The sequence below is a fragment of the Pelophylax lessonae genome (assembly GCF_965119305.1).
Source record: "Pelophylax lessonae genome assembly, chromosome: 1".
NCBI lineage: Eukaryota > Metazoa > Chordata > Amphibia > Anura > Ranidae > Pelophylax > Pelophylax lessonae.
Window position 1 is genome coordinate 645,637,984 of NC_138768.1, and position 13,722 is coordinate 645,651,705.

At 45.1% G+C, this 13,722-nt stretch overlaps 2 protein-coding genes across 2 annotated transcripts; both read left to right on the forward strand.

The window, feature by feature from the left end:
- Positions 1 to 1,905: 1,905 nt before the first annotated feature.
- On the forward strand, positions 1,906 to 9,645 carry LOC309548957 (uncharacterized protein; the record flags this gene model as incomplete). The annotated part of the gene is made up of 3 exons (XM_082248888.1): positions 1,906 to 2,393; positions 2,533 to 2,726; positions 8,630 to 9,645. The coding sequence occupies 3 exons, from the start codon at positions 1,906 to 1,908 to the stop codon at positions 9,643 to 9,645; spliced, it is 1,698 nt and encodes a 565-aa protein (XP_082105014.1).
- Positions 9,646 to 10,817: 1,172 nt separating this feature from the next.
- LOC309548966 (syncytin-1-like) lies at positions 10,818 to 12,269 on the forward strand (the record flags this gene model as incomplete). Its single annotated transcript, XM_082248900.1, is given in 2 exon segments — positions 10,818 to 10,857; positions 10,860 to 12,269. Coding segments are annotated over 2 exon segments (1,290 nt in total). The 3' UTR covers positions 12,110 to 12,269.
- Positions 12,270 to 13,722: the final 1,453 nt, after the last annotated feature.

Sequence of the window (13,722 nt, forward strand, 5' to 3'; positions counted from 1 at the left end):
GCCCGGGACTCCCTTCCTCGTTGCCTGAGACAGTAGCGTGGCGCTATTGGCTCCCACTGCTGTCAATCAAAGTCAGTCAGCCAATGAGGAGAGAAAGAGGGTGGGGCCAGGCTGCAGCTCTGTGTCTGAATGGAAACAGGGAGCTGTGACTCGGCTCAGGTGCCCCCATAGCAAGCTGCTTGCTGTGGGGGCACTCAACAGGAGGGAGGGGGAGGCCATGGCTACCGGATCGGAAGATGGTCGCACACTAAGCGAGCTCCACTCAGCCACCCAGGACACAGCCGCAGCATAGGGCCCCCATGACCCGCCGAGACCCGCTACACACCCAGTGCAACCCCGTGACCGCACCGCATATGACCTGCCGCAAGAAGGATCCCGAACAGCTGAATTAGCTGGAGGGTTTCCTTGTCTCGCAAGGCCCTGGTCTCCGACAAAATGGCAGCAGTCCGAGGCCACAGAAGCATGACAGAGCGGGAGAAAAACCGCTGTAAACTCTGCATCCACTTCCATCCGTCTTCCTGACACACCGGATCATTGGAAATCCAGACATCGGCAACTCATCAGGGTCCCCTTCACCTCCTTCACCATCATCTAGAAGCCCAGCAAAGAACAAAAAGAGGAGGGAGTCTCCACAGCGCTCTCAACATAGCAAAGGTATGGAGGTTAACTATACCCAGCCAGCTTCCTCATCTGCCTCCCCTCATACTAGTGATCCCTTTGCTTCATTCCCAACTGGGGGCAATCCGCTCTCCGACACAGTCCTAAAGGACATGCTGCATTCACTGAGAGCATCCATGCAATCAGACCTACTTGCATGCATGCAGCAATTTAAATCTGAAATTTCATCACTGGGCACCAGGGTTGATTCCATCGAACGCAACATAGACACACAAGTATCCTCACTAAATGGTGTGATCGGGACACTGAATACCCACACAGATGAGATCACATGGCTTAAAAATAAAGTGGCAGATCTGGAGGACTGTTCCAGAAGGAACAACGTTAAAATTAGAGGCACCCCAGAATCCGTCCTGCCATTACAACTTATGGCCTATGTCAATATCCTCTTTGCAGCTCTGATCCCATCATTATCCAGCTCAGAGCTACTCATAGACAGAATACATAGACTGCCTAAACCATCTTTCCTGGCTGGTGATCTCCCCAGGGATGTGCTTTTGAGGGTGCATTTTTACCACGCCAAAGAACAACTTATGCTGGCGTTCAGGCATGCTGAAATCATACCTGAAGTGTATGGGAATCTACAACTGCTCCCTGATCTCTCCAGGCACACGCTGCAATCCAGGAGAAATCTGGCCACGGTCACCAAGGCCCTGAGGAACCACAATGTGCCCCACAAATGGAAGTATCCGGCAACCCTTTCAGTTACCCATGGGGGATCAACTGTCCTCATCAAAACATTGGAGGAAGGGATCACTGCACCGCAAAGATGTAACATTTTACCTCCGACCCATACTACCTTGTCTACATCCCCTCCCCTGAGACATCTAGAAAGTGAATGGCAAGTGGTGTCTCGCAAACGACCCCCAAAATCCACAACCGCTAATGCGGGCCCCAACTTCTGAACCACAAGCTCCAATTAAGTCTCCCTGGCCATGGAGGATAATACCTTTATCTGGCCCTTCTCTTGTTCCCTAACGGACACACTCGTTCACGGACTGCTGTGACGGTCCCTTTTTTACCCGTGTATCACATTTTGACCTTTATTCTCATCTTTTCTATGCTCGTACTATCTGCACCACGCACTATGTGCTGCAACACAAGCTACCGGCTCCCAGAACCCAAGTCTACATGGCTCACGCCAATTAAAGGGCTGCATCCCTTCTCTGACTACGGGATTAAAAAAACACCTCGCCTTAATAGCAGATCGCTAGCAACTCCACAAATATGACCATTCAATTTCTCTCGATCAACGCAAACAGACTGAACCACCCGGCCAAGAGACGTTCCTTATGGAAGGAGATCGCTTCCAACAAGGCTGAAATCGTCGCTGTTCAAGAAACGCATTTCCAAGTAGGGAACCACCCGCTCTGCTCCCATAAGGACTTCCCAAATATACATTTAGCCTCTAGCCCTGAGAAGAAGAGGGGAGTCATGCTGGCGTTCAAGAGCTCTCTAACGGTCAAGCTCCACTTGTCCATTCTGGACCCTCAAGGTCATTTTATCATTGCCACCTGTGATGTGAATGAACTGCCAATGACCATCGTGACCCATTACACCCCGAATACACATCAGCTCAGGTTTTTTCATAGACTTCTCAAGCAAGTATACCGTATCAAACATGGACATTTGTTGCTTTGTGGGGACTTCAACCTAGTTGTCGATCCTGGGCTGGACTCCTCTTCTTCCCCCCCGGGGACGAGAACCTGCGTTGGGTGACCTATTACATGCTGAAAAATTATATGATGTCTGGAGGTGTCAACACGCTTCCGAGCTGGATTACTCCTTCTCCTCCAGACATCATTCCTACTCTAGATTGGACATATTTATAACAGATCTGTTCCTGTTGTGCAGGGCGTCCTCCTCGGTGGTGAAGGACATCACTTGGTCTGATCATGCCGCGGTCCAATTGACCATCGAGGAGGGCACTTCGGTCATGAAGCCCTCTGTGTGGCGGTATGATACTAGAACACTGCAAGATTCGGGCTGTCATACTCGCATTTCAGAGGGACTGAAGGAATTCTTTGAAATCAATATCCTTGGATGCTGTGAGGCGCACACAAAGCCTTCATACGAGGGGTGTACATCCAGCAGCAGGTGATGCTCAGAAGACTGTGGAACGAAAAAATGACATCACTTTTATCACAAATCCGAACCTTAGAAGCTGTTAATAAAAACAAGCCATCCAACGATACATCATTGACACTGATAAAACTTAGACAAGATCTCCACCTTCTTCTTCTAGAGCAATCAGGCAGGCATCTGAACTGCCTAAAACAAAGCTATTACTCCCAGGTGAACAAGGCAGGGAAGCATCTAGCTAACCAAGTTAAATGTAGACAGGCTAAATCCGGAATCCCTTTTCTTATAGACGCATCGACTAAAAACAAAATATCCCAAGCCATAGCTGATGAATTTGCTAAATTTTGCGGTTCTATTTATAACTTGAGAAATGACCGTTCCGAACACCAACTGACAGAGGCGGACATAGACCGTTTTGTTTTCTAAATTCTATCTATCTACCCACTCTATCAATCTCCCAACTAGACACACTCAACTCCCCGATATCCACTGATCTTGTGGTGCAAACGAGGGAACGAGAAGCCTTTAATGTTTGGATTCGATCGGATGGATTCTGCTAGTGGCTCTATAAGTAAGTTAAATATGGTCAGGGACAGTGGACACCCCTGCCTGGTGCCGTTCGTAATTGGGAATTGTTTGGATAGAAGGGCAGATGTGTAAACTTGGGCCGAAGGGGATGAGTATTGGGCTTGGATGGCGGAAAGTATAGGGCCAGAAAAACCAAATTTCCTCAGGGTAGATTGCATATATCCCCAATGAACCCTATCAAAGGCCTTTTCCGCATCCAAGGTTAGGAGTACGGAAGGCGTTTTGGTGTGGTTGGCTATATGGATTATGTCTATTATTCTCCTGGTGGCATCACAGGTTTGTCGACCAGGAGTAAACCCCATTTGGTCTTTTTTTATTAATGCTGGCAATATCGATTGTATGCGCTTGGAGAGTATTCTGGCAAATATTTTTGCGTCCGAGTTTAGTAAAGATATTGGACGAAAGTTCGCCGGTGTGACCGGATCCTTGCCTGGTTTAGGGAGTGTAACTATGTGAGCACTCAGGATCTCTGGGGGTAAAGAGGATTCGTTCATAGCTTTATTAAACACGGTGGTTAGCGCTGGGCCAATGTTAGAAATAAAGAGTTGGTAGTATTCATTAGAAAGACCGTCAGTGGACTTCATGCACAAACATGATATACCACAATCCTACTTTTTTAATCTCCTCCACATTATACACTTCCTGCAGCAGCACCCACTGCGGAATATGATAGTAGATGGCAAAATGTGGGATTTGTTAGTTTCGCAGACACCAATACCTGCAAAGCTCTCCCAATACTACCATATTCTACTTGATGATACCTCATTCCATAAAACAGCAAACATGTTCAAGTGGGAGCGAGACCTCAAAGAAACCTTCACCATCCCTCAGTGGAAGCAGGCATTGTCTATAGTGAACAGATACTCACACTGCGTCAACCACTGGGAGATGACGATGAAGATAACTAATAGATGGTATTACACGCCTTATAGACTGGTGGGATTCTCAGCAAACTACTCTTCTTTATGTTGGAGAGACTGCTCTCAAACTGGTACACTAATTCACGTACTTTGGAACTGTCCTTCCCTCACTGGACTCTGGAACCAGGTATTCCATTATATAGCATCACACACTGGCTGTATTCTCACTCCTAATCCAGCACTAGCAATTCTCCACCTAGGTATAGGGACCGTACCGCAACAATACAGACCTTGGATCACCCATATATTGTTCGCTATTAGAATACTCATACTGTGCAAATGGAAAACCACTACCCCTCCAACCCTGTCTAAGGTCATATCCTTGCTGAAAAAGAACTACCAATTTGAAAGATCATTGGCTATAAACTCACTCACATTGAAGAAATTTAGTACCTATTGGGACTTTTGGGTTGCTAATTGGTGAACTTTATCACTACTTCTGACTTACTCTGAGCCAACTCGATAGTAGGATGCAAAAGTTTTTAAAAATCTCAAGAAGATCGGCGCTAATCCTCAATCTTTTAATAAATTACAATAAAAAACGATGTAAAACCAATGTGCTAGGATAAATATGATTGCAAAATAAATAAATATTAAAATCTATTTTATGAATATATAACTTCTTATGTGATAATCTGCCAATCCTCACTGGAATATTCAAGCAAGTGCAGATGGATGGATAAGGTGCCGATGGATGAATCCGTGTAATGAAATTGATTAAGAAAAATTAATATATTTTGTGTGTCTTCTATTTAAAAAGATTTTTTCAAGAGAGACAAAAATTCCAGAGATGTGAAAAAAATTAGGTGCAGATGGATAAATACAATGCAGATGTGTGAATAAAGTGAAAAATGGAGAAAATCCGTGCTGAAAGAAATCTCACTGATGGGTGTGTAATGGATGTAATTGATGGTTTAGTAAAATGCCTATTTCTACAGTATTATAAACAAGCTTATAAACCATTTATACCCATTTATGGTATTTCATGGATTTTATGCTATAGTGCTAATATGCTAATATGCTAATATGCTAATATGTATTTTATGCTGTTTACTTATATGAAATACTTTCCTTGCTCAAACATAATTGCCAGATCACTTTTCTCCTGAAAAAGCAAAGCAATAAGAAAACAAGAAGAACGGATGATTTCCAAGATGGCGCCTCCAGTGAGGGACACACCTAGGACAGAAGATGGTCATATCCTGGAAGAAAGTTATATGTGCATAGATACATCCAATCAAATAAGATTATAATTTGACTGTCTAATTTAATGCCATGCCTACAGTTCATTTCCTGGAGATGTTCTGTATGGGCTTTATAAGCTTAAAAGGCGGAAGCAATAAAGCAGAACTGTTTTACCCTGACTGCGTCAGTGTCAGCATTTCTCTGTGTGCACACATGCATTACTCTTAAAAATTAGGCCAGGGGCGGATATAACTCTATCGGCATTGTTCCGATCTAAATCAACCTGGTGGCCCGTACGGGGAGCTTGGGTCTTTCGACCAAGAGAGAAAGCCGATGAAGAGGAGGCTGGGAGGAATCAATTCGCAGAGAGGGGGAGACTGATCACCTCTGATACGGTAAGACATATTTAATATCTTATCCGTATGCTCTCTCTGTGATTGGTTTATCTCTGTATCCGTATCGGCTGCTTGCGGTCATCAAAAGCAGGTAACATAGCTTGCCCAAGCTCCATTTGTAAAGAACCTGCACAAGTTATATCTGCCGCCTGTTTTCTGTTTTGTGTGTGTTATTTGTGCTGGCACGTGATAAGGTGGCGAAATAAGCAGACAGGAATAGTCACAGATGGAGTAGGTGGCTGGCGTCAGTAGGACTCTCCAGTGGAGAGGGGGAGCCACCAAGACTCTCCTCTCCTCGATTGGCAACGTTAGTGCACGACGGTTGAATTGTTGAATTGTTGAATTTGTATGTAGTAGTGTAGTGCACGGGTGCCCGAGGAAGGGGAGGGGGGGAAAAAAAAAAAGGACACGCTTTGCGTGGGTAAACCTGTGACAGACACTCTGAGTTTCGCCATCCTTCGAATGAGTCAGCGTCCTGAATTTGTATGTGATTATACCAGGATGTAGAGAAGAGATTTTTGGTCTGAAACCTGTATCAGCAGATATTACAGCGTAGTAGTGTTCAGACTGAACGTACATTATTCAGTGAGAAGTTTGGGCGTGCAGTTGGGGCACGCACATGACATTTGAAGCAGTACACAAAATTTCATTTATTGTGTTTATTAAAAGTAAGAAGAGTTTTGTTACAGTTACGATCGTACATTAGACAGTTTTGCAGGCAGGAGAGCAGAGGAGCCCCCACTTTTGGGTTTTTGTCTGCTCGATTGGCGTACTTCCTCTTTTTGTTCTGTGTAAAGTGATACGCATATTTAAATAGCGGAGAGCTGTCAGGCGGAGATAAGGTTGATATATATATGTATCAATAAGGAAAGGATGGGACAGAAATTGGAGAGACCGAGAGATGGAATGTTAGCTTGTGATTTGGTGAAAGACAGGGAGGGGCAAATTGCCATTAAAAGGATAGAGAAATTGGCAAAGATTTGCGATGCTCCTGTACATGTGGGAGGACGATTGCATCTAGAGGAGTGGCATATTTTGTTAAAACGAAAGAAAGGTCTCTTGTCAGACCACGGGCTGCTACATGCAGCAGAAGCCTGGTACAGAGTGACAAATCAACGTGGGGAAATTGTTTACGTGTACCATAAGCCAGAAAATAAGTCAGGGGGAAGTGAGCCACCACCCAATTATGGCGGCCAGACCTCAGGCAGAGAGCACTGTTCCCCAGAGACTTCCCTACCACTTGACGTCCCTCCCACGAGACGCACTCTTAGGTCCCCTCCCACTGTAAAACCCCCGTTACCGCCCCTGTCACCACCCCACCAAGTCCAAACACCGGGGGTCACTACACTCCCGATGTACAGCCCACCACCTACGACAGATGGGTCGGGGATGCTCACAAGTGATTCGCGTGACACTGTGCAATATGCACTTCCATCATCATCTAACCTTCCACCCCCGCAACCACACAGCATCCAGGTAGTCCCTGTTGTGTCTCCTACTGACCCGGGGCCATACCCCAAACCAGGTAATCACCAAGTTCCATATGTACCTAGGGGAATACCTGCAGCTCAGGGAGCACCCCTAATGTATGTGACATTTACTCCTGGGCAGGCATCATCTCTTGTGACTAGTTTGCCAGACCCTGAGAAACAGCCCATGCCGTTTTATAGGAGAGTTGCACAGATCCAGAAAGCATATTCTTGTGCTTAGTGGGATTTAATAAGCCTCTGTGAGATTAAGGCAGGAGATGCCTATTGGCCGGTGATGGAAAAACATTTCAATGCTACTAGAATTGACGCTGACCACACTTTTGACTCAGGGCGTGAATTTTTTTAATTCAGTTAGACCAATGGGCACGAGAACGCCAAGCAGACCAAGTAACCAACATACAGGACATTACACAAGAGAAGACTGAATCAGTTGAGAGATTCCATACTAGAATCTCACAGGTATTAACAGATTTGGGATTTGACAAGCAGAATAAGGCACATACCTAGATGCTGTCCTCTGCATTTGTTTCAGGCCTTAGGGAACCTATTAGAAAAGGTCTGCTTTTGTCTCGCCCAGAGTATAGAGTGCTGTCCCTCGATACTTTACTGTTAGTAGCAAAAGGCATAGAATTCTCACAGGGAAACAAAAAGATGACCCCTCTCATGGTGACCTCTGACACACCACACCTGCCACAAAGTCCATAAGTCTGTTATAGTTGCGGTAGGCCCGGACACTTCTGAAATGAGTGTCGAAGACCCACAAGGAGGCACGCGACACCAAGGACAAGACAACCAGGGGAACCCATTCAACTCTGTGCCCAACACTTGACCTCTGTACAATGCCCTGAAGACCAACCCTTTCGTGCTATCTTCAGAGGCCCTCACCAACTTTGAACTTCTGAAGGAAATTCTATCTACGGTCCCCGCCCTCAGCCTCCCAGACTGAGAAGCCTTTCAAGCTGTTTGTCTCAGAGAGAGAGAGGGACATGCCACAGGAGTGTTGGCTCAGACCCATGGCAACGAAGTCAGGCCCATCGGCTATTATTCCTGCCAACTGGATCCAGTGGCTAGGGGGGGACCCTCTTGCCTCAGAGCCATCTTCGCAGCCCAGGCTCCCCTGGATAAGACTGCTGACCTCGTGTTGGGACATCATCTCATCCTTCTGGCCCCTCATGATATAGCAGCCATACTGAATCAAGTACAACCAAAACACCTGTCGACAGCAAGACATCTCAGACTTCAATGTGCCCTACTCCTCCCGGATAACGTCACCCTTCTCAGGTGTAACAAGCTCAACCCATCCACTCTGCTTCCACTGCACATCTACCGACTGTAAGTGAAGTGCCTCTGGATAATCCTGACCTAGCTATCTATGTAGATGGATCAAGATATGCAGACCAAGCAGGAAGATATCACACTGGATATGCTGTCACCACTGAGGATACAATCCTCCATGCCTCGGCCCTACCTCCTTCAAAGTCTGCACAAGAAGCAGAGCTCCGAGCCCTTATTACGGCATGCCAATTAACAGAAGGAAAGAGAGTCAACATCTACACGGACTCAAGATATGCCCTTGGCGTTGCCTGTGATTATAGGATCCTTTGGAGGACCAGAGGGTTTCTAACAGCTAAAGGTACACCTGTGAAGCATGGTGAAGCAATCAAAGACTTGATGGATGCTCTACTTCTTCCTGCCCAAGTGGCTATACTAAAGGTAAAGGCACATGGTAGACTGAATTCTCCGGAAGCACGAGGCAACCACCTGGCGGACACCGCCGCAAAGCAGGCCGCATACGAAGTGCGAGAAGTTAACAACAGAGTGGACATGCCTGCTTCGGATGGAACAGCATCAGCACCACAGAACATACAAGATATTGAAGCTGTACAAACCACCATGGTCCTGCAAAGCCCATCTGTAGACTGGACATTTCTCAGAGAACAACAGAAAGCAGCAAGTAAAGAAGAAAAGGAGATGTGGATAAAGAAAGGAGCCACATTGAAGAATGGACTCATGGAAGTGGACAAGAGACCATGTTTGCCACGATCTATGTTTCCAGCAGTAGTACAGTGGGCTCATGGTGCCTCTCACCTATCAAAAACTTTGATGAACGCCCTGATCAACAAATACTATTTGGCCCCAGGGATCACCCCACTCACCAACAATTTTTGCAAATCATGTACTATTTGTGATAAGTGCAACCCTGGAAGACCGGAGAAAGTGCCCAGAAAACACCTAGCAAAAGCCCAGTATCCTTTCCAGAGAATACAGATTGACCACATCCAGATGCCAAAGAGTGGGCCGATATGAGTACGCTTTGGTGATCATAGATATGTACTCTTCCTGGCCAGAAGCTTTCCCTGTTACCAACATGACAGCAAAGACCACAGCTAAAAAGCTTCTAACAGAAATAGTGTGCAGGTATGGCGTCCCAGAGGTTATAGAGAGTGATCAAGGGCCGGCTTTCACGGCCTCAGTAACCAAAGAAATATGGACAGCCTTGGGGGTCACACTAGCTTTTCACACCCCATACCATCCACAAAGTAGTGGAAAGGTAGAGAGACTGAATGGTACAATAAAGTCTAGGATGTTAAAGATGTCCCAGGAGACAGGAATGAGTTGGCCAGACAGTTTACCTATTGCTTTGTTTAGTGTCAGATACACTCCCAGAGGGAGCCATGGTTTATCACCCTATGAGATACTGTTTGGGTCAGCCCCTAGACTAGGATGTTATTATCCGCAACAGTTACAACTCCAATCTGATGTATTGGCTGATTATGTGATTGCCTTGTCTCGTGAATTAACCCGTATCCATGCGAGAGTGTTTTCTTCCATTCCAGATCCTGAACTAGATACAGGAACACACAAGTTGGTTCCCGGAGACTGGGTCTATATAAAGAAATTTGTACGAAAACACTCCCTTGAGCCCAGATTCGATGGTCCCTTCCAAGTCCTCCTAGTAACTGCCACATCAGTGAAGGTGGCTGGAAAGAACACCTGGATACACGCCTCCCATTGTAAGAAAGCCCCTGCGCCTAAGGGGGCGGACGAGGACGAAGCATGATTATATATATCCTTTTCTTGTTGGGAACAACTAAGGCGCAACAAGCAGCCATTACTGAAAATAATGGAAAGATCACTTTCTGGTATAATTCTTCTGACACCCATGTTGCCACGTTTGATTTTCATGCATGTAAGATTCTCCCATGCCCCAAACTCGATAGCAGATCAGATTGGTATAAGACAGGACATGGGGAAGGGTATATTTGTGTTACCAAGGGGTCATGGGGAAAGAATTGTGCCTATTGGGGAGCAGCAGCTTGGAACACAGGGACACCTTGGGGATACCAACCCCAACCAGCTTATGATAGTAAGGATAGCCAAGGAGAGCCCTTGTTGACCGTCTCACCTTACATAAACCAGGGCCTAGCATGACACATGTTCTAAATATACGCAATCTTAGTCCTTCTGATAGGGGTGAGATGGCAGATCCTACCTTTGAGGATACAATGGCAGCTGAAACCGTTTCACAGAAGCCAATCTCTGGCTAGAGTGGATGAGGTACAGTGCGAGTAAACACAATAGAACCAATTGTTATGTCTGTGGCAGTGCTAGACCACACTTAGGTACAGTCCCATTGAACATACCTGAAGAAACAGAGGAGTGTTTCCTAAGCCTCTTTACTAACACTTCCACTGATTATTCAACGTGTGAGAAATGGAAGGCAGAATACCCTAACAATACCAGGGACCCAAAGCCTAAAGAAGTTATCACAATATATCCTGGGAATTACACCTGTTATGTCCGCTACACAGGGAGGGGTAGAAAATTGGGGACCTTCCCAAGAGGTTACTGTGCCTCTTACAGTCATGTTTCAACTAACTTGGTACAAAACCAGACCCAATCCCTAGGGGATGTGTACTGGGTGTGTGGAGATATGCGTATAAGAACCAGGCTAGAGGGAGAGTGGAGAGGGGAGTGTGCCCTTGCAAAGGCTATCATGCCTTTGCACATCCTGACAGAAAGTGCTCATGACGCACATATCGGTCTGACCCCAGGAAAAAGGAGAAAACGGGAAGCTCTCCTTGGAAGTTTTGATCCTCATGTATATATAGATGCCATTGGAGTTCCAAGGGGGGTCCCCGACGAATACAAGGCTCGAGACCAGGTCAAGGCCGGTCTTGAATCCCTAATCCCCATAATAACTGTCAACAAGAATGTAGATTGGATAAACTATATATATTATAACCAACAAAGGTTCGTCAACTACACCAAAGATGCATTCCAAGGTATAGCTGAACAATTAGAAACCACATCCCAAATGACCTTCCAGAACCGGATGGCTCTGGATATGATGTTAGCAGAAAAAGGAGGAGTCTGTACCATGATAGATAAGACCAGCACCTGTTGTACCTATATCCCGAACAACACTGGACCGAATGGTAAGGTCACATTAGCTCTTAAGAAGTTAGAGAACCTATCAGTTGAACTGAAGAAAAATTCAGGTGTCACAGACCCATGGGATCAATATTTTAACTGGATGAGTGAGTGGCAGAAAGTCTTGGCACAGATAGGAGTGACTGTGTTGATCATTTTAATCCTCCTTGCTTTAGTGGTTTGCTGTGTACTCCCCTGCTTGAGGAAGTTCATGGAGAAAGCAATAGACCAAACTACACCCACATTCGTGAGCCAAGACATAGAACTTGAGGAAGAAGACTATGGAAAACCATATACACCTTTGCAGACATTCCCTACCTCTGTCAGCGACCTGTAGGGCCATAGGGAGAGCATCTGACTTCCCATGCGCAAAGACCGTGGCAAGGGGGGTGATTGATTAGCAATGACTCGTCTAAAGTGCGGCACAAAAGAGTTCCAAGGCGCATGAGGACAGATGAGCTAGGATCGATAGGGACAGGATGAAATAGACATTTTAAGGGGGGGAATCTGTAATGGATGTAATTGATGGTTTAGTAAAATGCCTATTTCTACAGTATTATAAACAAGCTTATAAACCATTTATACCCATTTATGGTATTTCATGGATTTTATGCTATAGTGCTAATATGCTAATATGCTAATATGCTAATATGTATTTTATGCTGTTTACTTATATGAAATACTTTCCTTGCTCAAACATAATTGCCAGATCACTTTTCTCCTGAAAAAGCAAAGCAATAAGAAAACAAGAAGAACGGATGATTTCCAAGATGGCGCCTCCAGTGAGGGACACACCTAGGACAGAAGATGGTCATATCCTGGAAGAAAGTTATATGTGCATAGATACATCCAATCAAATAAGATTATAATTTGACTGTCTAATTTAATGCCATGCCTACAGTTCATTTCCTGGAGATGTTCTGTATGGGCTTTATAAGCTTAAAAGGCGGAAGCAATAAAGCAGAACTGTTTTACCCTGACTGCGTCAGTGTCAGCATTTCTCTGTGTGCACACATGCATTACTCTTAAAAATTAGGCCAGGGGCGGATATAACTCTATCGGCATTGTTCCGATCTAAATCAGGTGTATACACAATGTATGACAAAAACGATACTATTTAACCAAACAAATAAATTCATTAATGTAGCAAATTGTCCCAACAAAATGCAATCTGTGCTAATGGAATAAGTGCACTCTTATGTGCAAAAAACAATTCAACAAATGTCCAAGAAAAAATCCATAAGTGATATAAAACAAATTGTCCCAATGAATCCAAGATATCCTGTATAATTAAGTTGTGCACATCTATGTGCAAGAAATCTTCATACAAGGTATCCGACAATATGATGAATAGAAATGGCAATCCTAAATGATCTTAAAGTGTGCAGTGGCCTCTTACCTCAAACACACATAATGCTCGTATGTGTGATATCCAATAATGAGACTCTCTTTACTCCCGGTCAGCTCAACAGGTTGTTCCTCTATACTGAATGGAGGGCTGGATCCTTCTTTGTACCAATTCCAATAGTATAACACAGATCCTCCGCTGCGGACTACTTTATCCTGGATGCCGATTCACCTCACAGGGATATGAAGGAGAGATCGCTCATGGTGTGATATCATCAAAATAGGTTTATTAAATTAAGTATTGCTCTTACAGCAAACAAATAGAAGCAAGCTTGACACCGCTAGCAAGCGGTCTACAATAGGACTTCCGGTCACGGCCGTAGACACGGAAGAGACGTCACCCGGCACCTCCCGACGCGTTGCGTCACTAGATCACGTGACTTTATCAAGGGATAGGAGCGTAGGTGACTGATGCCGGTTTTTATAGCGTTGTGGTTACTATAGAGACTCACAGGCTTCTTACCATTAACTGTTGCCGTATATACACACACACACACACACACATATATATATATTATATATATATATATATATATATATATA